Below are 27,043 nucleotides of genomic sequence, written 5' to 3' on the forward strand. Positions count from 1 at the left end.
CTTCAAGTATTAATGAGGTTTGCTTTTCATATATTTTTTTACATTACATTAATGAGAATGTGGCTACAGTATTTTGCATAATTTGGGGGATATGTGATTATTTGTGATGAAAATAATGTCACAATGTGACCAATTTTTTTTAATATAGGCAGAATATATTTTACATTAGATTTTTTCAGGGGGATTGGAAGAAAAGCGATCTCGCGTGACAGTTGCCACTATCATCAAAATAAAAAAAATATAAATAATAAAATGACAAAAATAATTTACACTTTTTGAAAGAGATCGATTGCTTGCTCAGCAGCTGTTTCAACGTATGATTCATGCTTTCTATAATTTGAAATACTTCTATATATGTATATATATATATAAATCATTGCACAAAAGTGTAGAATGACCAAATCAATATGAATGAAATAATTAAAAAACTATTTCTTTTCCATGAACTCGTGACGTATGTCACGTTGGGCGTGCTTACCGCGCGTTGCTCTGTCTGTCACTGCGTGTACCAGCGCTGGAGCTAATCTACAGTGGGCTGGGGAGAAATTGCTGTCAATATTCATCACTTTTATAATGTTTTTCTGAAACCGGTGGCATATTTGTAATCTTACACCCAACACCCAGAATCAGAAGAGGCAAGCATGTTGCGCGTCTGTTGGAAAGGGGCACGTGCAGCAGCGCGGGTGAGTTTTACTCTGCTAGAGCCGTCATTCAGTGACCCACAGCGAGGCCCGATGTTTCTAATGCGTATCGTACAATTACAGATTATAATAGGCTCTGTACTATTTGTCAAGTTAACATGTGATTATGTTAAACTTGAATTCATAATGAGTTGATCGTTTCATTTGTAGAGATTTTTTTTATTTTCAGTTTAAGTGTTACCCCAGGATAGAACGCTGCTGTACGTCAACGACGTAACTAGTTGTCGAAAGAGGCGTTCACAGTGTGATTGGCAGGTTCTTCCAGCCAATGATATCTCACGCTTAATGGAGTGACATCTCCCTCCAGCCAATAAAAATACAGTATGTAGACCTGCGTAAATATGGGCGGGCTGTGTATGATTCATATTTTCTGTTACCCGGATAACCAACATAGCTATCAGTAGTCTGAAAACGTTTCGTTTTACACGTATTCACCTTTATTTATATTTATATTTTACTCTTGTTCCCTTGAAACATTTTTATCAAAGAGCTACAGCCTGTAACGAAACCGTAAACAGTTTATTAGTTTCGTCCAACGGAAGGACGTGACCTTGCCTGCGAAAAGTTTAGCAAGTTTCCTCACAAACACTGATCCATGTCTCTGGTGCTGCTTCTGTGTAAATTAGTCTAATGCTATATGTAACAGCTGCTTAACTTTAAACCCTCTTATTATAGTCGATAAAGAAAAATAAACCATGTTGCAGGCAGCCATTCATTCATTCATTCATTGTTGTTTACTGTGTTTGACTGAATGCTTGATCCACAATGATGGTAATCTTATTTTGAGAATCCACCTTTTTTTAAGTCACAAAAACAACAATTTAAACCTGTTTTTACTAAACAGCATTTACATCTAGAATGAATGACTGTTTGTTATGAATTCACGTGACAGTGGTTGTGGTCAGTGTAAAAGTAAGCTATTATTTCTAATAGTGTAGTTTATGATGCAGTATATTTTGCAGTAGTGCATGTGTGATGATGATGATTTGTTTGTTTGTGTTTCTGCAGCAGTGTGTGTGTGGGAGAGTGAAGGCCCATCCGCTGCAGCACTGCCGAAAATACACCACGGCTGGAGGCTCTGGGTACGACATCAAACTGTGAACTTAACCTCAAACACACAGGGCTGCAATAATACTGCAGACCTATTCATTTAAAAAAGTTTGGTATTATTTGAACACATTGTGCATTAGACATCTTTGAAATTAATGTTAGGTTTACCTTGGTCTTGTGTGTGTGAGACGAATGTCAAATCACACTCGACTGCATCTTAAATGAGATCTTTTTGTTCTGCAGATCTGCTGCTGGGAAAATATTGGCTGCTAGTCTTTTAACGGTCGGTGGTGGTCTTGGCGGAACAATCCTTTATGCCAAATGGGACCCGAAGTTTCGTGCAAATGTAGAGAAGAGTGTTCCGTACTCAGATCAGCTGTTTGAGATGGTGCTCGGGCTGCCCCCTCCTCCACCCGTCCCATTACTGAAGAAACCAGTAAGAGTTACCATCACTTATGCTTTGTCTGCCTTCAATTCTTAGACCAGATTCATCTTTGCAGCTGTCTGTGCTTCTATTGTATGCCTTCAGTGATGGCCAATGATTTGTTTTTTTATAGGTAAAGACCGAACCCCTGCAAATCTCTTCATTGTCTGAAGCATCTACGGAGTCCAAGCAGGCTAAAGCTAAAGCCAAGAAGTCTGATCCAGCACCTGTGGGAGCTCCAGCTGCTGTAGAGGAAACACCGACCCCACAGACACTCGAGGGTGAGATGCACACACTAGCAGCTTTCAGATGTGCAAGCTACGTTTCACACTTTCAGACACATTAGAGAAATGTTATGTGCAAAAAAAGATCAATCGTCTGTTGTCAATATAACACAGAAATTCTGCTGAGCGACAGAAATTGTGACCGCACCTCAAGCATCACAGATCTGTATAGTGTACAAGATCGTTAAAATTAAAAAACAACTGACCTTCCTAGAAATTAAGTAGGTAAAAGTTTAAGAGACTGGTGTTATCACACAGACATTTAATCAAGAACACTCATGATCTCAAACTTGCCCGGATGCCAGTATATTGGGAAAAAAATCATATGACAAAAATCTAAATTGTAATTGCGATTATTAATTACGATTATCACAATTTACACTGAATTATACCTTTGTTTAATGCAGCTGCATGCCATATTTTTATATGAAAATAAACAATCTTTTCTTTGTGCTTTTCTATAGTATTAAGCTTTTGATGTCAAATATACATCGGATTGGTTTCTTCATTAAATTATTAAAAACCCTTAAGATAAGATGTTGAAAGAAAAAACTTATCGTAAGCGTGCAGAATAACATAAATGGACTTTGAACATTATTTGTCACTTTGAAAGATTACGTAATTGTGGCATCCATAATTTTAATCGCGATTTGAAATTCGATTAATTGTTCAGCCATAACTGAAAGTTTTATTTGTTTGATCTTCATGGAAGTAGCGTGGCCTGTTCACACCAGAAACAAAACAAACTTGATCAAGCAAAGTTTACTCGTTTTAATGCACTGCTATAGTTAGTGTTATTTAGGATTATAATAAATTGTAGCATTATGCCAATAATTGAGCTGAACTATCAGCAGTAATAGTTCAGATGTTGTAATAAAATGTTTTTATATCTGTATAGTATTTAAGGGTTAGTTCACCCAAATATTAAAATTATTTCATTAATGACTCACCCTCATGTCGTTCCAAACATGTAAGACCTCCTTTTATCTTCTGAACACAGTTTAAGATATTTTAGATTTAGTCCGAGAGCTCTCAGTCCCTCCATTGAAGCTGTGTGTACGGTATACTGTCCATGTCCAGAAAGGTAAGAAAACATCATCAAAGTAGTCCATGTGACATCAGAGGGTCAGTAAGAATTTGTTGAAGCATCGGGAAAAAAAAATTGGTCCAAAAATAGCAAAACCGACGACTTTTTTCAGCATTGTCTTCTCTTCCGTGTCTGTGTGAGTGCGTTCACTGCAGTGTATGATGTCCGGTTCGTGAATGAATCACTCAATGTAACCGGATCTTCTTGAATCAGTTGAACAAATCGAACTGAATCATTTGAAACTGTTCGCGTCTCCAATACGCATTAATCCACAAATGTCTTAAGCTGTTAACTTTTTTAATGTGGCTGACACTCCCTCTGAGTTCAAACAAACCAATATCCCGGAGTAATTCATGTACTCAAACAGTACACTGACTGAACTGCTGTGAAGAGAGAACTGAAGATGAACACCGAGCCCAGCCAGATAACGAACAACAGACTGACTCGTTCTCGAGTCAAGAACCGTTTCTGTCAGACGTGTCCGATTCGAGAACCGAGGAGCTGATGATACTGCGCACGTGTGATTCAGCGTGAAACAGACAGACTGATTCTGTGCTAATGTTATGAGCCCAGGTAACCCGAAGGCTTGAATTAAGGGCAATCATCGCCAATTACGCCATTACATTGTTCGTTATCTGGCTCGGTGTTATTTTCGATGCTTCAACAAATTCTAACTGACCCTCTGATGTCACATGGACTACTTTGATGATGTTTTTCTTACCTTTCTGGACATGGACAGTATACCGTACACACAGCTTCAATGGAGGGACTGAGAGCTCTCGGACTAAATCTAAAATATCTTAAACTGTGTTCAGAAGATGAATGGAGGTCTTACGGGTTTGGAAGTGAAGTGACATTCAGTGACCCATACTCAGAATTTGTGCTCTGCATTTAACTCATCCAAGGTGCACACACACAGAGCAGTGAACACAGACACACACACTGTGAACACACACCCAGAGCAGTGGGCAGCCATTTATGCTGCAGCGCCCGGGGAGCAGTTGGGGGTTCGGTGCCTTGCTCAAAAGTCGTGGTATTGAGGGTGGAGAGAGAACTGTACATGCACTCCCCCTACCCACAATTCCTGCCGGCTCGAGTCCGACTCTCTAACCATTAGGCCACGATCATCATCATATTACTGAGATAATTTTAATATTTGGGTGAACTAACCCTTTAAATATGTTAAACACATTTTCATATTTTCACATTTTGTCGTAATAGTACACAGTCAATGAAACCAGAGCTACCTCCTAAATCCATGTCTGTAGGTGCTTCATTTCAAGGAGGAATGAACTGTGTGACAGTCTAAAAATATGTACATCTGTGTATTTTGAAGTTGTGTAATATGAACAAAACCTGGACTTACTACACAGTACATCCACCAAGCTGTTATTGTCATAATTTTTATTCATTGATTCACTGCCATTCATGACTCCTCTGCCGTGGCCCGATGGGATGATGAAGTGTCCATTACACACACTTCAAAGTCTCGCTGAAAGTAGTGCGTCCTTTGGGATACTTTTTACTTACTGTTAATTCGGGCGTACTGCCCAGTTCATATACAGCCGATTCATTGTTCACCCACTATATAATGGGGAAGTATTAATATTCAGACACAGAATGCACCATTTCACCGTTGAAGCTGATACACACCGATCAGCCGAATGTCTAAACACCGTTGCTGATCTTGGGTCTGTATTTCTCATGGAGTCCTACTGTTGTTGCAGAAGCCTCAGCAGAGGCAGCTCACATTATTTCGGCTCTCGGCGAGGTGCCGTCTGTGCCTGCGCCGGGTACAAGTGACGAAAGCCCTCCTGGCCATATGGCAGCAGGTCAGCACTGGATCATTCACACAGCCTTGCGCTTCTAACAACTGATCCAGAGCCTGTTCGTCTGGATCGCATCAGTTGTTGTGCAGAGGGCATCAGTGTCTCTTCCTCTCTGCATGCGCTCAAACTTCACATCTTCTGGATCTCTTTCCATCCTTCTGCACAGTTCTATCATGTGACCCACGCTAATATGTTCTGTTTGTGTGTGTTTGTCGAGATCTTCACTAACACAATGTTGCTAATCATTATTCTTTCCCAGATGTGTGTCCTCATTTGTAATGATCTGTGCCAAATGTGCTAGATTGCTAGTCTAGAACCATCATCTGAAAATGAACAAATATATCAGGCTATGAATCAGTTTGGCCTGTCGAACACCGATTCAGATCACCGATCCCGAAATTAGTTAGTTTTTTAACTGATTTATTAAAAAAAGACCTGGCCGGTTGGTTATTTGTTCACAGATGATGTTGTTTACATTGTGCATGCATCCCAGCGAAGGCAGCGCACTACAAAGATGCATTTATTGTCTTGATGTCACACATCACCTGGTGTTTCTTTTGGTTCAGAGGTTAAACTCACATCTTGTGTAAAATATGACATTATTTCCCGTGGTGCTGTAATCGCTCAGTGTGTTTGTGTGTGTGTAGGTGAAGAGTGTAAGGATCATCATGAGCCTGTGCTGAAGGAGAGACCAGCGGAGGAAGTGACCGCTCGACTGGCTCAGCAGGATAAAGCTGAGCAGGATGCTTTGGCAGGTGGGTGACCACACAGCGCATCAACCAGTTAATATACAACCTCTCTACAGGTTTGCAGGTTGCTTCATCTCCTTTCAGTGCCTAAGAGACATGTATGTTTAGTGAGAGTGTGTGTGTGTGTGTCTCAGCTCTGACTGCTGGACTGGAGGAAAGTCTGGGCAGCACAGCTAAGATCACCCTACAGGCCATCGGAGCTCAGGAGGCTGCGCTGACAGCCATCGCTGCACATACAGACAAACTCAAGGAAGCCATGGACTCACAGGTGAACACACACACACACAACCACATGAACACACACTCTGCTGATGAGTTAAATCAGGTCTATTAGATAAGACAGACATCCAAAATGTGCTCCAGGTTTGCGATTCACTGCTGTAGCAACGTATAACACTTGGCAATGACCTGGCAACCCCCAAGAGCGCTCTAGCATTAGTGTGGTGACCTCGGACATTTTTCCCTGTTGTAAAAATATTGCATTAATATTAACATTATTCGGGCCATCCACAGACATTTTGGCGGACAAGTGCTCAAGAGAAAAAAGGCACCCCTCTTGTAATTACTTATAAAAATAGTTACATACTGATGAAAATCTTACTTCGTACTTAATATTGTAGACTACAGGGCTTTTACCAGACAAATGAAATCAGTGTCAAAAAATCCATCCTGACATTTATCAAAAGCAGTTTCCACTGCAATTACAATCCCATAAGTCATTTTTTGAGAATATCAACATAAATGACGATACTGTTATATTTGAAACTTAAACTGACAGTACATGGCGGCAAAGCTGAATTTGATTCATTTATACCAGCTGATTCATTCAAGAAAAAACACATCACTCTGTGCTGCTGGGAAACACACACTGTTCCATAAGCTGTTTGGAGCTAGTCGGTTATAAGCTACTACTAAATACTGTAGAAACTTAATTTCTGTAAAGTTGCTTTGCAGCGATTTGTATCGTAAAAAGCACTATACAAATAAAATTGATTGGAGCGAAAACAGTCAGTTTGCAATCGTGCTGATATTTAGGAAAATGGCATTTGCCTGAACATTATACAGCAAATGACTGAACCTGGATCACATCTTTAAGTACGCTGAATTTCTGCTGCTTGTGACATTGTCATGTGTTTGTGTTCAGACTCCTTCAGATGAGAAGTCCTCTCAGTGGAAAGCACTGAATGATGCTCTGCGTGACCGGACCAGAGCCATGGAAGAGGCTGAAGAAACCCTGCTCAAAGCCAAGTGAGACCTGCTTCAGACTGATCTTAACGGATAACGGCTTTTCTATAGACTATCACTTGCAAAATGTGATGCAAAGCTGAATGTTCAGCCTCATTACTCGTCTTCAGTGTCACATGTTCCTCCAGAAGTCATTTTAATGTGCTGAATTGGTGCCTTCTTATCAACTTTAAAAACTATTTTTGGTGGAACCCTGATAAATATTTTCAAATTAAGAGCATTTATTTTAGATAACAATCTGGATGTCACTTGCGATCCATTTAATGCATGCATGCCGAATGAAAGTATACATTACACTTTTGCAAAAATCGTACTTTTTCTATTTTTTTTCCTAGTTTTTAACTGTGATTTTTACTGTAAAATGGAATCATCTCTCAAAACACGCTTAATCGTACTGATTGTAAAAACGTTTTATATATAATTTGTGTGTGTGTGTATTTAGAGGAGAACTTGAAAACCTGCGTGGCGTGATCAACAGCGCGAAACAATCCAAGATTGACACAGCGAGAGCCCAAATCCTGGCCGCTGAGGAGAACTTGCACAGCATGATTGTGGATCTGGATAAAGTAGTAACCAAGGCAAGTATCTTAATCTGACTATGGTAATGTTCTTTGGAGGAATCCAGTTCATATAAATGAGAATTGAGCCTGTAATCCATTTAGCTCTGTACTCCCAGAGACTGGTGACATATCACCGTGTCCTATCTGGAGTCTGTAAGTCACACCGGAGTATTGTCTGTCTCTTCTGCAGGTGCAGACGGCGCAGACAGAGGCGAAGATCGTGTCTCAGTACAGTGAGCTGGTGAATGAAGCCAAAGCTCAGTTCCAGCAGGAGCTGGCCAACATCACACCTGAGATCCAGGCCGACTGGAAGGGGCTCTGTAAGACCTCACACACTCATGTCACTCATGTATCCCTGATCTCATGCATCAAGACTGCATGGTTGTTTTTCCCTTTTTGAGTGTTCAGATTTAACTGGTTAAAATCTGTTGTATTTTTAGGAGCACTGTCAAAGTGAATGTGTACGAGAAGTTAAAGGGGTCAAATGACGTTGCTAAAAATAACATTATTTGGTGTAATGCAATGTGCTTATGCAGTTTAAGGTTAAAAAACACAATATTTTTGCACATAATGTACATTATTGTTGCTCCTCTATGCCCCACCTTTCTGAAACACATGGATTTAAAAAAAAGCTGAGGTCTAAAGTTCTGAAAACCGAGGTGTGCTCTGGTTGGCCAGCTACTCAGTGCATTGTGATTGGTTGAATAACTCAAGCGTGTGACGGAAGTGTAATGCCCTTAACCCCTTAACTGTCACTCATATTTTTGAACATTTACTTTGTAGTGCACGATCCAAACTTAAATTTTTATTATTCATGAATGAAAATATTTTGTAACATGATATTGATGTACCATTTACATGGTAATACAATGTCTGATTTTAAAATGAGTTTTAAAGGATGAATTTTGAGATCAACAAAGAAGTCTTTTTTTTTTAACAAAGGTCAAAATTCCTGTTATAATGTAGATTTTTGAGGGTGCACTCTTGTCATAAATTAATCTATTACTTTTCCTACATAATTTTTAACAAAAAACATTGATAAAATATATATTTGGGAGTCTTAGACCTTTCCAACGATATATAGTTTGTCAAGATTAGATTAGGTTTGATTGTAATATAGTGAAGTAAAGGTAGGTGTCCCACAGGGTGGATGGGTGACAGTTAACAGGTTAACATACTGTGATGCATGTCCCACCGTGACGAGACGAACCTAATGAAACCCATAACAAACGAGGCATTTGTTGCATCCAGTGGGGACATACATTTTTTTTAAGATTTGCGTTTCTGTTAGCTTTTGTTTAACTGTTTAAACCTTGTGTTTTACTATATCAAAGCAGTGGCCTTAAAGAAGAATTTAGTCACATATAAAATGCCATTGCATTAGAAAACAAAATATTAAAGAAAGTAACATTCATTTTAATGAAAGATAGCATAAATGCACTTCTAGCAAATTTCACACATCAATTAAAAAAAAAAAATAGATAAATGTCATAACGGCGTGTGAAGTTAAAAATTCTTCTGAACATCCCTGTCCATTTCATTTTTTGAATGCAAAAAAAAAACAAAATAGAGGCATATCGGGGACAGACCAACTTTCTCAAGACCAGATCTTTCAGGTGTCCTCCAAACTAGTCATATCTTTATCATATTACAGTTTCTAACTATTGAGATGATAATAAACTTCTGCAGTCATTACGTGCATCACAGTGATGTCTCTACTCCTGTCATTCTTCCTGTAATGCTGCTGTGCCGTGTGCTCTTTCTCAGCGGGAAAGCTGAGCGCAGATGATCTGAACTCTCTGATCGCTCACGCACACCGGCGCATCGACCAGCTGAACCGTGAGCTGGCCGAGCAGAGAGTGAGGGAGCAGATCCACATCGAGGTGGCTCTGGAGCAGCAGAAGCTGGAGGATCAGAAAGCGCTGGAGAGAGCCGTGGTTTCTGCCTTGGAGCACAGCCGAGAGGACATGAGACTCGAGCAGGAGAAGAAGGTGTGGGATTCACTCACTTGCCCTATTGAAGCTTACGCTACAGAGCATGCATTTGTACTTTCATGCAAACTTACGAATGGCTTAGTCTTTGCATGCCGTCATTTTATTAGGAATTATTGATTAGGAATTATGCCTGTCTTGGAGCTTCTGGTATTTTTATATAACTATTAAAAACATTTATTATTGCAGATTTGTTTTTTGTGAAGAACACTTGAGATGTTTGGACATTGCATTGCGATGCTGAGAGCTTTCTGCATCTGTGTGTGTGTGTGTGTGTGTGTGTCAGGTTCAGGAGGTGCGTGAGGTGATGGAGGCTGAGATGAGGACACAGCTGCGTCGTCAGGCCGCTGCACACACAGATCACCTGCGGGACGTGCTGAAGGTCCAGGAGATGGAGCTGCGCGAGGAGGCCCAGGAGGTACCAACACTCTTTACATTAACAACTACATAGAATTCATGATAGAAGTTAACAGGTAGAGGACATGTTCACTCCAAAAATGGGATGGGTTTACGTGTTTGACTGATCCGTGGCAGTCAGGGTGGTGTTGGGAGCCTTTATTTAAAACCGTTGTATATACAGTACTGGTTTCATTTGGTGCTGGTTGTGGTACAGAAATTGAAATGCAAACTTTCAAATGGATGAAATTCTGTCTTTGTAGATTCTGAACAGTAAGATGATGGAGCAAGAAACTCATTACCGCAGACTAACTCAAGAACAGCTGGACACCTTCACTTTGGACATGAACGCAGCTTACGCCCGTCTCAAGGGCATCGAAGAGGCCATAGACAGTAAGTCTCAGTCTACTCAAACTCTAGTGTTACCACATTCAACAGAGGCATGCCCCGATCTTCCATTGGACCACTGATTGTTCAATATTAAATGGTTTGCCTTGTGTCCAGGTCATGTGATTGCTGAGGAGGAGGCCCGTAAGGCTCACCAGCTGTGGCTGTCTGTAGAGGCTCTGAACTACACGCTCAAGTCCGCAGGACCAGATTCCCCCACCGAGCCTCTAGAGGGCGCCGTGGGTGTCATCAAAGAGAACTGTGCAGAAAACGAGTTCACTCAGGCGTTGGCCACCGCCATTCCTGAAGAGTCCCTGAGCCGGGGAATCTACAGCGAAGCGTCCCTTCGCGCACGTTTCTACGACATCCGTCGCCTCGCACGACGTGTGGCGCTTATCGACGAGACGCGCAACAGCCTGTACCAGTACTTCCTGTCCTACCTGCAGTCCGTCCTCTTGTTTGAACGGGAGCAAGTAGCACCTCCTGCGAAACTAGCACCTGAAGATCTCGACACGTTCAAGCTGCTCGCCTACGCCACTTACAGCATTGAGCGCGGCGACCTGGAACTAGCCGCTAAGTTTGTCAACCAACTTCGAGGCGAGTCACAGCGTGTGGCACAGGACTGGCTTAAAGAAGCCCGACTCACCTTAGAAACAAAGCAGGTGATTAGCCTGCTATCAGCGTATGCTAATGCTGTAGGGTTGGGCACCACTCAGGCCCCTTAGCCACGCCCACTCTGTCAAGATTATGTAAATTACGAGGAGTGTTACTTGCCTGGTATTAACAGAACCTTCTGCTTTAATTTATAAATAGGTTTTGTGCTAGCCAATGATTAGTTTTTCTTAACTGTCCAAAGCACGTTTGCAGTAAGTCTTTGCCCTTAAAACAATTCGTATGTGGCCTACCATCCAGTTCGTTAAACCCTCGGCAGTGGCACTCCTCAGTGAATATGGGGCACATCTCACAGGTTAGGATTAAATGTGCTTTCATCAGGTTGAAGTGTGACGCTAAACCTGTTCACTGTTTCAGAGTTCACATGTAATGCTTCAGTTATATTTACTGGTTGTTTATTATCCCAAACTCTTGAGAATAATCGGTCCTCTCATTCAGTACTGGAGATGCTCAATAAATCATGGTTGTTGACAATAATGGCAGTACAGTTATTTCCATGTCTGCGTTGTTTTAAAAAAGGGCCAGATCTGGTTTAGTAGGGCTTCATTTAAAACATTTTTAGGACGGATTATTAGCGGTTTGAGCAGCACATTTTAGTGCAGATTGTGAATAAGTTGCAATGTAATAAAGACTTTATTGAAAGATGGAGCTGCACATGCTATAATGGATCTGACAGCAAACCTGAATAAACTATGCAGCGGTTACTCATTTCACAAATGCACCATATCCAAGTAAGGGTCAAAGTTGTGTGCCATTTCTTCTGGGAGCTCCAGAAAGGCAGCTAATCAAATGGAGAAGGCTCTTCTGTATGTAATGTACATCAGGGAGTGAATGAAAGAGCTGTGGGTGGTCTGTGTGTGTCCATGTCATATCCTTCAACTGCTGCAACAATAGAATGCAACAACAAAAGCATAGTGTGTGTCAAATTCATGTAAATGTTAAATAACGCCATTACTCACACTAAATAATACTTTTTAAAATAACTAATAACAGAATGCCACTTGACGCCTTTTGTGCCAATAAAATTACACAAGGGTCCAATTTTACCCTTTTAATTAAAAACAACAACAACTGATTATACTGTATCTACACATCTTTTGAAATTGTAAGTTCTACACATTTCAGCTCCTGATTGCATCATTGTATAAAGAGGCTAAATAGAGTTCAATCAATTACAAATTGAACATATTACTTTAAATGTGCATTTGTTTTTTTTTTGTTTTTTTTTTGTTTTTATGCAATTTGACTGATAATAAATGTTTTGCATAAAGTTAATACCAACAATATACCCCCTAATATCACCTGAAATCTTGAGCATGTCAATTTGGGAAGACCCCACAGGGTTAAGTCATCATAAAACACTCTGGTATTTATAAATTTAGTCCAAAATGGTAAAGTGTCTTAAATATAAAAATATTCTTTGGACATGGATTATTGCTTTTACAGCTCTACTCTTTATTTGAAGCTGAACAAACTGCTGCACGAGTTTTCAGAAGAAGACAGCAGAAACTGTGAAACTCCTGAAGCACCAGTCCAGAATCCACGAGGAAATGGGAAGAAACGTTTTGTTTTCTTAACTAAAATACTTTGTTTCCATCGGAATGAAGACTGAAATCTGTGCATGTGACAAGCATGTTTAAGTACACATTTATTAATGATCACATTTACATTTCTCCAGATATTAAGCTGCTATGACCCATCCACGCTGGAGAACGTCTCTCAACCTCGAGATTTAATCGCTGCTAAACGTCTGAATCTCCAGATCAGACAACATGCTCCTGCATGATTATGATTTGTTTCTAAAATTAAAATCTCTAGGGGCAGAAACTCCTGCCGGACCATCTGATGAGATCTGCACCAGCTCCACCGCGTGATCCACATCACCTCTCTCCTTTACACACCTCAAGAACTTATTCAGCAGCTCCTCACTGACAGAACAACACATCCATGTCAACATTCAGACGTTTAACACATAAAATATCATTTGAAATTAATTTTGATTCATTCTTACAAAAAAATGGGTGTTGCAACATTACGTTTAAATCCTAAAATAGTGACATTTCTACAGTTTAGACATTTTGTCTAGCCATGCTCAAACACTAAAGTCAAAATGTGAGAGCCCTGATCGTACCTTGGAGCTCTGTTGTGTGTTTTGAAGAGTTTCAGTGTTTCCCTGAATTAAAGGAGGAGAAGGAAAATCTGCGAGGAGCTTGATCTCAGTTTGATCTGGATCACATTACAGATGTTCCCAGGCGTCCTGTCTCCTCTGAGCTGCTAGTAAAACAGAGACGAGGTCACTGAGAGAAGTGGCTCATCATAACCTTGCCCCGGTCAACAGTGTCATACATTCTCTGGATTTCCAGCAAACGACAGAAAATATATACATGTGCATTACAAACCAGCACCATTATGACAGACTGGCATAGAAATTGGCTTTATAATCCACTGGCAAGGCAACTGAAAAGAAGACTTGTAGAAGGCACTAGTATTAACCAGTATAGATGTAGATTCGGTAGAGGCAATACTTCCTGATTCTGCTTCTCTCGTGCCATGAGTGTCAGCAGCTCCACCAGCGTCTGTCTGTTGGCATGGCTCGGCTGTTTTTTATTTTGTGGTGAAATATTTCATAGACACTCTTTTTTAACTAAATCTATCAATCATATAATTACCTTTCCATATTTGCAGGATGAGGTCTAATCTGTTGTCCGTATCAAGCACTTGGAGCAGATGACTCTCTCATGACGTTAGAACTGGGGTAGTTCACCTGCAAATCAGATCACATCAGCCATCGTTCATGCACTTCCTTCCACGTGTGTTCACATGAAGAAACACAGGAGCATGTTTCACTCCCTGAAGGAACAAGATCTCTGTACCACTTCAGCACCAGGTCAACGCTCTCCATCATACAGAGCAGACTGAAGAACCGCGCACTGAAAGACAGACACAAGCAACCTGAGATCAACCAGATTTCTGAAGTTCACGTTATTCTGGACTCACTGGTAAATGTTCTGTTGGAAATAATTTCCCAGAAGTCTCTAGTTCTCTCCAACCCCCAGCAGCTCATGGACCCTGTCCTCAGTGTCCAGACACTGTAAATAGAGCTGCATGTCATCCTTAAACGTGACAGTTTCCATGAAGCAGTGCTGTTGAAAGTTTAAGTGCACTTACTATTCTCACAGCAGGAATGAAGAACAGTGCTGAAAAACACAAGCAGTGAAGGTGTGATTCAATGATTCAACTCTGTAGATGCTTTTACAAAAAGGTGTTATAGTTAGGGCCTGTCCAAATTACCCACAATTGGGGTCTTGTCCACTTGAGAGTGTGTGCTATGGCTAAAGCATATCCCATCATTCCTCATGTTCAGGAACTCACAAGTAAAATTTGTGCAAAGTACTGAAGATACAAATGTATAAAAGTTCTGTACAATCTTTAGCTGCATTTTTACATTGTGTCCCATTATCAAATCAAATGTGATCTTCACACCCACTTGAACAGTTTGGTCAAATACTGGAAATATGTCATGACAGCACAAGTGTGTACCAGGACAAGGCAGACAGGCCCATAAACACTGCTGCAATGATAATCAGATACAGTACCATCATCAGGGTCTTCAATCACACCTCATTCATCACTTCCTTCAGGATGTCTGTTTGGCCCTGCGGCGCAAAGCATGCTGGGAAATGCATGATTGTGTGTTTCTGTGCACATTTAACGTATATTATTTTTATAGAATGGTTGCACCCTATTAATTTGGCACATATATGTTAATTAAATGTAGAAATGTATACTTTTGTTTTATTATTATTTGATAAGTAGCTTTTTATAATTATGAAAAATAATATTTAAAAAAGCTCACAATGTTATATGAGTTTCAAGCCTTATATGCTTCATGGAAACCACATGCATGCAAAACCAGTCTTGTGTGTAAATTTTGAAGCAGAAATGTTGGAATCTGAAGGAGCAACAAAATACTGAGAAAATCACATTTAAAGTTATACAAATGAATTCTCGGCAATGCATATTACTAATCAATTTATGTATATGTATATATATTTATATATTTACAGTAGGAAATTTACTAAATATCTTAATGTAACATGATCTTTACTTAATATCCTAATGTAGTTTTGACACCTACAATGTTTTTTTGGCTATAGCTACAAATATATCCCAGCGACTTAAGACTACTTCTGTGCTTCAGGGTCACATTTAATGAAATCTGTGAGTTTTTAGTTTTTTTTTAGTTTTTGGTCTCTCCATCCATTCCAAGTCCATGCAACCAACATTTCAAAAAGTACATAAAGACATACATGAAATCCATGTAAAACATATTTTTGTTTTTACAGTAAAAGAATGCCATAGAGAATTGGAAAGGAATGGTGAAGGTCAATCAGGTGGACTGCTGTTATGCATAAACTTTCATGTGCACTTAATCTTTCCATGTACAGGTGCTTCACAAAGTGGATGTGATAGAAACTTTCATCTCGGTCGAGAAACGGAGCCAGAAACAGGCCACGCGTGTGATGCTGCCATGCCTTAAACGTGTAACCACAGCAGTGTGCTTGACTTCCCCACAGGATGATGGCGATGAGGATGCAGAAAACAACAGGATTGTGGATGACGAGGCCAACGAAGGTGATGCAGATGCCACAAACTCCAGGAGAGAAGAAAACAAGATGTTCTTATTGTGCACAATTCTTTTGAGTGCGCATTTGCTTCTGCGTCATAATCATGACCTTTATAGACAAGCCATTTTGCTGCTTTATTTCAGTAAATGCTATGCCGAATGTCACATTTTGTCTACATGCAGCATGTATTTAGGGACCTTTGAAATGTGTTTTTCCCAAATTCCCATTCCATTTTAATGGTCTAATTAAATTGTAATAAACAACAAGCATGATCTGATCAATTGAACTCAAAAAACATCAGCAGTTTAATAATTCATTAGAATTTTTATAATAATAGTGAACTTTTTTTTATACTGTGACAGACAGAGCTGATTACATGTGATCTGTATTCCAAATCTGAGTGCTTGTAATATTAGATTATATTACATTTTAAATGCATTTGAAAAACTGTAGTAATCAGACTACAGTTATTTATTTTACATATCCATACAATAGCAATAAATTATTTATAATGGATTGATTCTCCCTAATTCTTCTTTAATTGTTCCTATCTAAAATTGTCTACTGCTTAACTCAGAAAGTCTTCCAGTTTGGTGGACATTCACAGAAAGACCAGTCATTAGTCAGCTGCTGGGGGATAAAACCAGAACTGATTACCAGGGCCCCAAAGGAAGAGAGGGCCCTTGAAAAGTCTGGAATATGTTTTATTTACCTGGATTTTTCATGGGCGGGGCCATGGGAGACCATCAGGACTGCCTATGCATAGGGCCCGGGATCTTGTGCAACGCCCCTGGTCAGCTGAGAGGACAGACTGTATGTACAAAAATCAACATTTCAGCATTGCATCAGTAATGTACACATTCATTTTTGTCTGAATTATCACTCAGTATGTTATTTAACCATGCATTGTTATGTCTTTGGAATGCTTTTTTTCTTTCAAATTAAATGCACACGTTCACGTTATTTCCTTTTTACATGTGATGCAAGGATTCACACTTTTTTTTGTCAATTGAATCTTTCACCTGATATATTTATTTGAAGTCCCCCTGAGATTATGTTTTCTCAATGCTTTGTCAAGATGAGAATCAATGCGCTTTTTATTGAGAAGATGATTACCAATAGAGCTTAATATCTTCAAATGCATAGTTTTGATTTTGACATTGGTGGTTACATAACAGCAGAAATGTTTGCTTTGTGCATTGAGTTTAACACCATTAAGTGCCCCCCTCCTCCTGTAGGAAGACATCCCGTCAGTATCCCGTCATGCACCGCTGTTTGAGCGGCACGGCACGTCAACGTGTTCTGAGTCGGGACACAGCGCCTTCATTGATAAAAAAAATCAGCTCTGTCGATTTTAAATTTATGAGTTGAATTTATTTCACCTTTGTTTGAGAAGCGGGCGCGCGCGTGTTTGAGCGAGATGTCTCTGGTTTGTGCTAGTAAGTGAGGTGGTTTCTGTTAGCATAAGTGATTAGCAGTGTGTAGCGTTAGCCATTGTTGTGCTACATTAGCACTAACTTTACGTACGAGAAACTGCACTTCTAGAAGCGAAGTAATGCAGAATGTGGAGCTGAACTTAACTTACTGCACTCTTGTGTCTGATGCTGGAGCCGTTTCTTGATGACTTTATAGTTCGACGAGCAAAACATACTCCTAATATAAGGGGAAATAATGGTATATGTTGAGTTTTGTGGAGTCTAGACTAACCATTGAATGTTACTATTAGGGAATATCGTATTATAAGTAACATTTGATTGATCGTGGTGTACTTATAATAAAGTGTTTTGTACTGAAGCGGAAGAAGACTTTGTATTTGTAGCATCATTGAAATTTTTAAAAATATCAATCTTCTTCTCTCCTCAGTCTCCAACGAGGTGCCGGAGCACCCCTGTGTCTCTCCTGTCTCCAGTCAAGTGTTTGAAAGGCGTCTGATCGAGAAGTACATTGCAGAGAATGGAGCGGACCCCATCAATGGCCAGCCTCTGTCCGAGGAGCAGCTTATTGATATCAAGGGTAACGTACAGAAACACAGATGACACTAGCTTCATGAGATGTTCAGATGATCTGTGTCCACTTTAAAATGCATCTATTTCTTTACTTTTAGTGTCTCACCCCATTCGACCGAAGGCTCCCTCTGCCACAAGTATTCCTGCGATCCTCAAATCTCTGCAGGATGAGTGGGTGAGTTCTTTGGCCTGACTGTGTGAGGAAGACATGTGTGATTTCTTCATCCATCCTTGAGTTTGTGTATCTTCCATCGTTGAGGTTGTGTGTCCTCCGTCACTGAGGTTGTGTGTCCTCCGTCACTGAGGCCATCCTTAAAAATATACTTGTTTGCCGTAATCTGACCGACTCAAAATTTCTTTTTTTTTGCTTTTAGTCTGACCGACTTGCCGGTTGTACATTTGTACAATAATTTTTTTTTTACTCTTCAAACAACTAATACAAAAGCAATAAAATAATATTAATTATATTTTAGTAAGTATTGTAAATATATAAATTGGCTACCCATACATACAAACGAAGGCTACGTTCTTTCTTAAAAAAAAACCTGTGACGTCATCTATTTTTACACGAATGTCACACTATGGCCGGTGCGTTCGCTTCGTCTCATGCTCTCATTCACTGTTAGAGACAACGGTTCGCACTTGGTAATGATGGCTGTGGCTGCAGTAAACAAAATGTTTGCGGTCACTGTTCAAAGTCATATGGGTTCGGGCACCATAATACATCTAAAAAATTCATTAAAACAGCTCGACACCGCTTCAACTTGGCATGAAGTTCTGGAAAAACTGTGCCCAAATCTTTTCCCATCCCTTCTCCCGTCTAGTCTAAAACCGTGACCGTGACTGTAATTTTATGTTTAAAAGTCTATTGCATGAATCAACCAACACAAGTTTCGAAAACGAAAATGGGAAATTGATTTTAACGACCTTCTCTCTGAGCACGTCCAGGATTTATTTGTATTTTTTTACGCATCACACAGAAACTGCAGCTTCGGACACACATGAATAACAGAAAATAATACTTCTGCACAGTGTTTCTCTTTTTACAACAGAAATGTGAATTCTGCTGGTATTCAGACAGTCTCATGCATACAGATACAGATTCACGCTAGAATCGCTATTATATATGCAATTTGTTGTTGTTGACATTTCTAATCGTAAACACAGCCATGTTGAAGACTGCAGTAAATGTTTGCATTATGGCAGTCCACTCTGCTTATTGTTTTTCGAGAATGTTGCACTCCTGGTTGTCATTGTACACGTAACTTAGCGCCAATAAATCATCAGAATTATATTCAATCTTTACATTTGTCCTGCCTGTTGTCCGTGGATTTACCTATATTTGGTGTTATTTGCTGTATAAAATGCATCTAGACATGCAAAATCAATTTTTACAATCAATTTTTTCACAAAAGTCACAACCCAAGAAAGCAAACAGTTTCTCATTTGTAGGTTGCATTCATTGACACCTAGCGGTGGACGCAAGTAAAACAGTATAACAGTACCTCATTCTTTTTTCTTCTCACCTGAAATTCATGCAATAAACATGTTTTTGACAGATGTTAATTTGTTTGTGGTTTATATAGCCTGCATCAAAATGAGGTTTGCAATGATGTTTCCGAAGGCACGGGTTGAAGACCCAGTCAATGACGTCACAATATGCTAATTTGTTTAAATTCATACCTACGTAATCAACATCACCAAAATTGTAAAAAAAAAAAATTACATTGAAACTTGGAAAAAAAAAATAGACCTACCTACTGACCCTTTTTTAAAAATGTTTTACTGCTACTGCAAACCAAAATATTTTTAAGGATGGCCTGAGGTTGTTTGTCCTCCGTCACTGAGGTAGTTCCTTCCTCCGTCACTTTTGTCCTCCGTCACTGAGGTTGTTCTGTCCTCCGTCACTGAGGTTGTCTGTCCTCTGTCACTGAGGTTGTGTGTCCTCTGTCACTGAGGTTGTGTGTCCTCTGTCACTAAGGTTGTATGTCCTGTCACTGAGGTTGTGTGTCCTCTGTCACTGAGGTTGTCTGTCCTGTCACTGAGGTTGTCTGTCCTGTCACTGAGGTTGTGTGTCCTCTGTCACTGAGGTTGTGTGTCCTCTGTCACTGAGGTTGTGTGTCCTCTGTCACTGAGGTTGTGTGTCCTCTGTCACTGAGGTTGTGTGTCCTCTGTCACTGAGGTTGTGTGTCCTCTGTCACTGAGGTTGTGTGTCCTCTGTCACTGAGGTTGTGTGTCCTCTGTCACTGAGGTTGTCTGTCCTGTCACTGAGGTTGTATGTCCTGTCACTGAGGTTGTGTGTCCTCTGTCACTGAGGTTGTGTGTCCTCTGTCACTGAGGTTGTGTGTCCTCTGTCACTGAGGTTGTGTGTCCTCTGTCACTGAGGTTGTGTGTCCTGTCACTGAGGTTGTATGTCCTGTCACTGAGGTTGTGTGTCCTGTCACTGAGGTTGTGTGTCCTCCAGGATGCTGTGATGCTGCACAGTTTCACTCTGAGGCAGCAGCTGCAGACCACTCGACAGGAGCTGTCTCACGCTCTCTACCAGCACGACGCGGCCTGCAGAGTCATAGCTCGACTCACGAAGGAGGTCACTGCCGCCAGAGAGGGTAAGAGCTGCAGAATTGTGTTTTCTGGATGTGCTGATGGTGTTAGCCCTACACTTATGTGTTCATTTTTCTGCTTGCAGCTCTGGCTACACTCAAACCTCAAGCTGGACTGATCGCTGCTCAAGCCACTCCTGCTTCTCAGCCTGCAGCTGTGGTCAGTCATTCCTCCAGACAATTTATGATTTCATTAGGGGTGGGAGACGAAAAAAAATACTTTGCCAAAAAAAATCACACCTTGAGAGTGCACACTTTCACTGCGTTCAATGAGATTTCCAAACACCACCACAGTAGAAACATTGTTAATCTCCGAACAACACAGTTAAAAGTCACTGATGCATTTGCTATCAAAATGCCACTTATTATGGTTCACTGGTTTATAAAGGTCATCTGTTTAGAACGAATCACTTTAATGATTTAATGATTCAGTACCAGCTGACTAGCTGCCACCAGCTGTTTTAGGTTCGATGCATCATTCCATTTTTTTTTTTTGTAACAAATTTAAATTTCTATATGTATATTTGAACCCAAAATTTTTTAAATTGTAATTGTCGTAACTGAGTTCATAACACATCTGAATGGACCTAAATGCCTAAATGATCTTGAGTTGGTTCTTAGTTGTTTTTCAACACTTTTTTTTTTTTTTTACATGCATTGTTCTTGCCATGAAAATAGCCATAGATGCTGGTATAGCAATAAAAATTATATTTTATCAAAATTAGATTCTGAATTCTAAGTCAAGTCATTTGAGTTTGAATTATTCCCACCATTAGCATTTATGTTACAATCTTGAATATATGTGTATATATATGTTTTAGTATCTTTGAAAACTTTTTTGACCCCTCAGGGTGCCGGCGGGGAGGCCATGGAGGTCAGTGAGCAGGTCGGAATGACTTCAGAGATCATACAGAAGGTGCGTTGAACAAGTACCACAAGGTTCAGCAATGATTTCATTTGCATGTGAGATCACATTTTCAAAGGTAATGAAACTCATCTTCTTTTTTTTACAGCTTCAAGACAAAGCCACCGTCTTAACCACCGAGAGAAAGAAGGTGAGGATTTGAATGGCAGTGCTGCATTGTACTTTAGGCACTGAGTTTCGTATTGTGTTCCTTCATTAATGTACTTGACCTTTTATTTGGCTTTGTTTGACAGAGAGGAAAGACCGTGCCGGAGGACCTGATCAGAGCAGAAGATCTCAGCAAGTTCCGCCAAGTGGCATCCCATGCTGTGAGTAGCAAAGTTATCATCGTCATTTTTCCAGTTATGAACCCAACACAAAATAGGTGTCAGTTTAAAACTTAGAAACTTGGATTTACAATGAATATAGAAAATGTGACCCTTCGATTCACTTATCAGAAAGTATGTTAAAAAAGACGTACAATGAGCAATTAATAAAAATAAAATGCGCCCTTTCATTAAAAAAAAGAAGTCTTATTTATTCTTTACATTTTAACGTTTCAGTCATACTGTCATGTGTTTGTCTCATCTTTTCTCGACTTTATCAGCATTTTAATCCATCTTCCAGCTGGTCTGGGAACTAAGGTTCACTTAAAGTGGGAACTAAATGTCTTTTCCAACTTGAAATATAGAGTCACGCATGGTTTGTTGCACACAATCTGTAGCAGTATCGTGGACCATAAGCATCTCTTGGCCCCTGAGTGTAGTCTGGGCTCCTCTTCAATACATCCTGTAAATCCTATGTAGACAGCAGGCAGTGTTTGGGACAGAACTCATCTCAAATTAACCCCCGTTCCTCCTTATGAACAGGGTCTTCACAGTGCCAGTATCCCAGGAATCATCTCTCTGGATCTCTGCCCAACAGACACCAACAAAGTCCTGACCGGTACCATTACAACACGGTTACACAAACACAGTTTGATCAGCGGTCACTTGTATATTTTGTCTTCTATGAGCACTTGTGGTCCAGTGTTACTGCACGCTGTTGCTCCTGAAGACAGACCCGTATGTACACAACTTCACCATGTGTTTTTGACCTGCTCTCCCCAGGTGGTGCTGATAAGAACGTGGTGGTGTTCGACCGTCGGGAGGAGCAGATTGTTGCCACGCTCAAAGGGCACACCAAAAAGGTGTCGTCTGTCATCTACCACCCTGCTCAGGTATGCCATCGCTCCCGCTCTTCATTCATCGACTCACTTCTGCTTAGTCTCTGCTTCTCACATGTCTCTTCTGGTGTTGTGGGTCAGTCGGTGGTGTTCTCGGCGTCTCCAGACAGCACCATCCGTGTGTGGTCTGTGAGCGGAGGCAACTGTGTGCAGGTGATCAGGGCCCACGAGGCCAGTGTGACCGGCCTGTCTCTGCACGCTACAGGAGACTACCTGCTGAGCTCTTCTGAGGACCAGGTAACACACACACAGCCTGATGGATGAGGAACAGAACACAGATTACACTTCAAGATCTTTTCAAAACCTTGCTTTCTTTGAAGAGTGGAATGCATTGAGACGTATGTGTGTTGTAGTACTGGGCTTTCTCCGATATCCAGACCGGACGTGTCTTGACTAAAGTGACCGATGAGACCGCTGGATGTGGCAAGTATTCCTCTCTGTCGGCTACACAATTTATCAGATATTAAGTATATAAATTTTTGTGTTTTTTGCATATATTTATAAGCTTGGGGACTGAAAACTTGTTTTATTCAGTACTTGTTTAATAATAAAAAATAAAAAAAGATGTTAAGGTTAGTTCCATTGGCTGTTCTCAATGTATTCTAAAATATTTGTGTTGAATTTCTGATGCGTTGGTTCGAAGTCTTTCAGGGCAATGAAAACACAAAGTATTAAAATCATTAATAGAACTGTTAAGGAAGTTGTTAACAGGAAAAATAAATGTATACAACCATAAAACTATTTAATAGAAAAACAATATCATTATCATTTATAGATCCCTAATTTGGTGATGATTTTAATGTGCTTTATTTGTGTATCGCCAACTCAGTCTAAAAATAAAGAAACTGTTGTAGGTCCATATCACCCAGCCTTACTTTACCTGTGGTGATGTGTCCTAAATACTGTCCCAGCTGAACGAGTTCCACAGCTCACTTCAGATTCATTGAATGGAAAATGTCTTATTTTAACTAGATTTTACTGTATTAAATATCTTGCGTTGTGCGTTTAGGATCTTGTTGGTAAAAATGGCTTTTGGATGAAATGCTGCTGTTGTTCACTCAGAAGATGTCAAGTCTTTCTTGTTTCCCTTCAGCTCTGACCTGTGCTCAGTTCCATCCGGACGGTCTGATTTTCGGCACCGGCACGGCAGATTCTCAGATTAAGATCTGGGATCTGAAGGAACGGACCAATGTAGCCAACTTCCCCGGACATTCAGGTCCTGTGACGTCCATCGCCTTCTCCGAGAATGGATACTATCTGGCAACTGGTAAGTCACATGACCCTTGAGAGGGAACTGGATGTCAAATCCAATCACATTGATTTAAAATAAACAGGAAAATAACTCAATGTTGCAGAATTCATTATGAAGGCATTAGTGTCATTATTCAGCTCAATTCATTCAAACTCCGTTCTCATCCAATAGTGTTAGAGCACTTAAATCAACTTTACTGAATGTTAATTGTCTTTTAAACTCGGTTTCTACCTTTTTTTGGTTGACCTGTAGGTGCTCAGGACAGCTCACTCAAGCTGTGGGATTTGAGGAAGCTGAAGAACTTCAAGACAATCACTTTGGACAACAATTATGAGGTCTTGTAGCATAGGCCACAGATTGGACTGCCATGAGTTCTTCATCTGTTTTACTTTTATGAAAAGCTTGGCTGATGTTTCTGTCTTCCTCCTGTAGGTGAAGTCTTTGGTCTTCGACCAGAGTGGGACATATCTGGCTGTTGGTGGATCAGACATCAGAGTTTACATCTGCAAGCAGTGGTCTGAGGTCCTCAACTTCTCTGGTGAGTGGAGCCAAAAATGCCGTTTTATTTGTCAAGTGTGTTTTGTTCTGAGCTATCAAACAGACTTTCGTTGCTCTGCATTCTTCTGTTTTATTCTGTCTTTAATCAGATCATTCTGGGCTGGTGACCGGCGTGGCTTTCGGTGAACATGCTCAGTTCCTGGCCTCCACTGGCATGGACAGAAGTCTCAAGTTCTACAGCCTTTAATAGAAAGAGAGGAGAACCTCCAGGAGAGATTTGAACCGGGATGTGATCATTTCCCCACAGCAAATATGTCTGTCAGTAATAAATTGTGCGTGTGTATACATGGATATGCATTCACGTTCTCATTCGTCATCGTAGTGATGAATTCCTCTCAAACATACAGTATATAGCAGACTTCTCTTTTGTCAGTTATTGCTTTAAGATGGATTTGGTCAGATTAGGGTTGATTTGAGCTCTTCTGCTTTTTAAGATTTGATTGTAGCCTGGCGAATTTTGTTAGTGTCCCATGACTTCCTTTTTTTTCCCCCTTTTGTGGACAATAACAAAAAATGTGAAATTGACTCCAATAAAGTTGAAATGGTTTTTATTTATTGCTTTATGTTTTCATTAAATATGCACTTCAAGGAGTCTGTGTTGTATTCAGTCAGGAGTGTTTGAGCAGAGCATGAGAACATCTTTAATATCTCCTGTGAGCTGGACCATAACAGCCACTGCCACAGAGAGTTTCAGGAGGTGTTAGGGTGATGACATTTAGGGAGAAGCAGGGGAGTCCATCATCCCCCCACTGTTGACTTGGGAAGTTTTATCACACATTACTAGCATTGAGTTCTACCGGCCCAAAGCCTGATGCTTCAGATTTCTGAATGCAACTTTAAAATACATATAGATACAGTTTTGTTCAAAATAATAGCAGTACAATGTGACTAACCAGAATAATCAAGGTTTTTAGTATATGTTTTATTGCTACGTGGCAAACAAGTTACCAGTAGGTTCAGTAGATTGTCAGAAAACAAGCAAGACCCAGCATTCATGATATGCACGCTCTTAAGGCTGTGCAATTGGGCAATTAGTTGAAAGGGGTGTGTTCAAAAAAATAGCAGTGTCTACCTTTGACTGTACAAACTCAAAACTATTTTGTACAAACATTTTTTTTTTCTGGGATTTAGCAATCCTGTGAATCACTAAACTAATATTTAGTTGTATGACCACAGTTTTTTAAAACTGCTTGACATCTGTGTGGCATGGAGTCAACCAACTTGTGGCACCTCTCAGCTGTTATTCCACTCCATGATTCTTTAACAACATTCCACAATTCATTCACATTTCTTGGTTTTGCTTCAGGAACAGCATTTTTGATATCACCCCACAAGTTCTCAATTGGATTAAGGTCTGGAGATTGGGCTGGCCACTCCATAACATTCATTTTGTTGGTTTGGAACCAAGACTTTGCCCGTTTACTAGTGTGTTTTGGGTCATTGTCTTGTTGAAACAACCATTTCAAGGGCATGTCCTCTTCAGCATAGGGCAACATGACCTCTTCAAGTATTTTAACATATGCAAACTGATCCATGATCCCTGGTATGCGATAAATAGGCCCAACACCATAGTAGGAGAAACATGCCCATATCATGATGCTTGCACCTCCATGCTTCACTGTCTTCACTGTGTACTGTGGCTTGAATTCAGAGTTTGGGGGTCGTCTCACAAACTGCCTGTGGCCCTTGGACCCAAAAAGAACAATTTTACTCTCATCAGTCCACAAAATGTTCCTCCATTTCTCTTTAGGCCAGTTGATGTGTTCTTTGGCAAATTGTAACCTCTTCTGCACATGCCTTATTTTTAACAGAGGGACTTTGCGGGGGATTCTTGAAAATAGATTAGCTTCACTCACTTGTCTTCTAACTGTCACAGTACTTACAGGTAACTCCAGACTGTCTTTGATCATCCTGGAGGTGATCATTGGCTGAGCCTTTGCCATTCTGGTTATTCTTCTATCCATTTTGATGGTTGTCTTCCGTTTTCTTCCACGTCTCTCTGGTTTTGCTCTCCATTTTAAGGCATTGGAGATCATTTTAGCTGAACAGCCTATCATTTTTTGCACCTCTTTATAGGTTTTCCCCTCTCTAATCAACTTTTTAATCAAAGTACGCTGTTCTTCTGAACAATGTCTTGAACGACCCATTTTCCTCAGCTTTCAAATGCATGTTCAACAAGTGTTGGCTTCATCCTTAAATAGGGGCCACCTGATTCACACCTGTTTCTTCACAAAATTGATGACCTCAGTGATTGAATGCCACACTGCTATTTTTTGAACACACCCCTTTCAACTAATTCAACTAATTGCCCAATTGCACAGCCTTAAGAGCGTGCATATCATGAATGCTGGGTCTTGTTTGTTTTCTGACAATCTACTGAACCTACTGGTAACTTGTTTGCCACGTAGCAATAAAAAAATATACGAAAAACCTTGATTATTCTGGTTAGTCACATTGTACTGCTATTATTTTGAACAATACTGTATATCCACATT

The 27,043-nt window shown here is 40.2% G+C and overlaps 2 protein-coding genes across 3 annotated transcripts; both read left to right on the plus strand.

Annotated features, from left to right (window-relative positions):
• The first annotated feature begins 461 nt into the window (after window positions 1-461).
• On the plus strand, window positions 462-11,852 carry LOC128026927 (MICOS complex subunit MIC60). 2 transcript variants are annotated; one of them, XM_052614200.1, is made up of 14 exons: window positions 462-683; window positions 1,710-1,783; window positions 1,995-2,187; window positions 2,309-2,456; window positions 5,274-5,378; window positions 6,023-6,130; window positions 6,259-6,392; window positions 7,269-7,372; window positions 7,812-7,947; window positions 8,120-8,249; window positions 9,697-9,920; window positions 10,207-10,338; window positions 10,580-10,709; window positions 10,821-11,852. In XM_052614200.1, exons 1-14 carry the CDS (start codon window positions 642-644, stop codon window positions 11,426-11,428), a joined length of 2,268 nt encoding a protein of 755 aa, XP_052470160.1. In that variant the 5' UTR covers window positions 462-641; the 3' UTR covers window positions 11,429-11,852. The 2 variants fall into 2 exon arrangements, with proteins under 2 accessions (XP_052470160.1, XP_052470161.1); XM_052614201.1 differs by lacking the exon at window positions 5,274-5,378 and having other exon boundaries at window positions 471-683.
• Window positions 11,853-17,240: 5,388 nt separating this feature from the next.
• LOC128026928 (pre-mRNA-processing factor 19) lies at window positions 17,241-25,099 on the plus strand. Its single transcript, XM_052614202.1, has 16 exons — window positions 17,241-17,442; window positions 17,867-18,016; window positions 18,108-18,184; window positions 20,474-20,615; window positions 20,696-20,769; window positions 21,460-21,525; window positions 21,623-21,664; window positions 21,768-21,842; window positions 22,383-22,458; window positions 22,623-22,732; window positions 22,820-22,975; window positions 23,092-23,161; window positions 23,832-24,005; window positions 24,243-24,325; window positions 24,423-24,528; window positions 24,638-25,099. Exons 1-16 carry the CDS (start codon window positions 17,424-17,426, stop codon window positions 24,733-24,735), a joined length of 1,518 nt encoding a protein of 505 aa, XP_052470162.1. The 5' UTR covers window positions 17,241-17,423; the 3' UTR covers window positions 24,736-25,099.
• Window positions 25,100-27,043: the final 1,944 nt, after the last annotated feature.

The sequence above is a fragment of the Carassius gibelio genome, chromosome A14 (assembly GCF_023724105.1).
Source record: "Carassius gibelio isolate Cgi1373 ecotype wild population from Czech Republic chromosome A14, carGib1.2-hapl.c, whole genome shotgun sequence".
NCBI classification, from domain to species: Eukaryota; Metazoa; Chordata; class Actinopteri; order Cypriniformes; family Cyprinidae; genus Carassius; species Carassius gibelio.

Bases quoted from the DNA above. Each gene is read 5' to 3' on its own strand.
- LOC128026927 (XM_052614200.1), top strand. From the start codon at position 642: ATGTTGCGCGTCTGTTGGAAAGGGGCACGTGCAGCAGCGCGG. The intron at 684-1,709 runs GTGAGTTTTACT...GTGTTTCTGCAG, and splicing joins GGGCACGTGCAGCAGCGCGG to CAGTGTGTGTGTGGGAGAGT. The intron at 8,250-9,696 runs GTAAGACCTCAC...GCTCTTTCTCAG, and splicing joins GGCCGACTGGAAGGGGCTCT to CGGGAAAGCTGAGCGCAGAT.
- LOC128026928 (XM_052614202.1), top strand. The intron at 18,185-20,473 runs GTGAGTTCTTTG...TGTGTCCTCCAG, and splicing joins AATCTCTGCAGGATGAGTGG to GATGCTGTGATGCTGCACAG. The intron at 21,665-21,767 runs GTGAGGATTTGA...TTTGTTTGACAG, and splicing joins TAACCACCGAGAGAAAGAAG to AGAGGAAAGACCGTGCCGGA.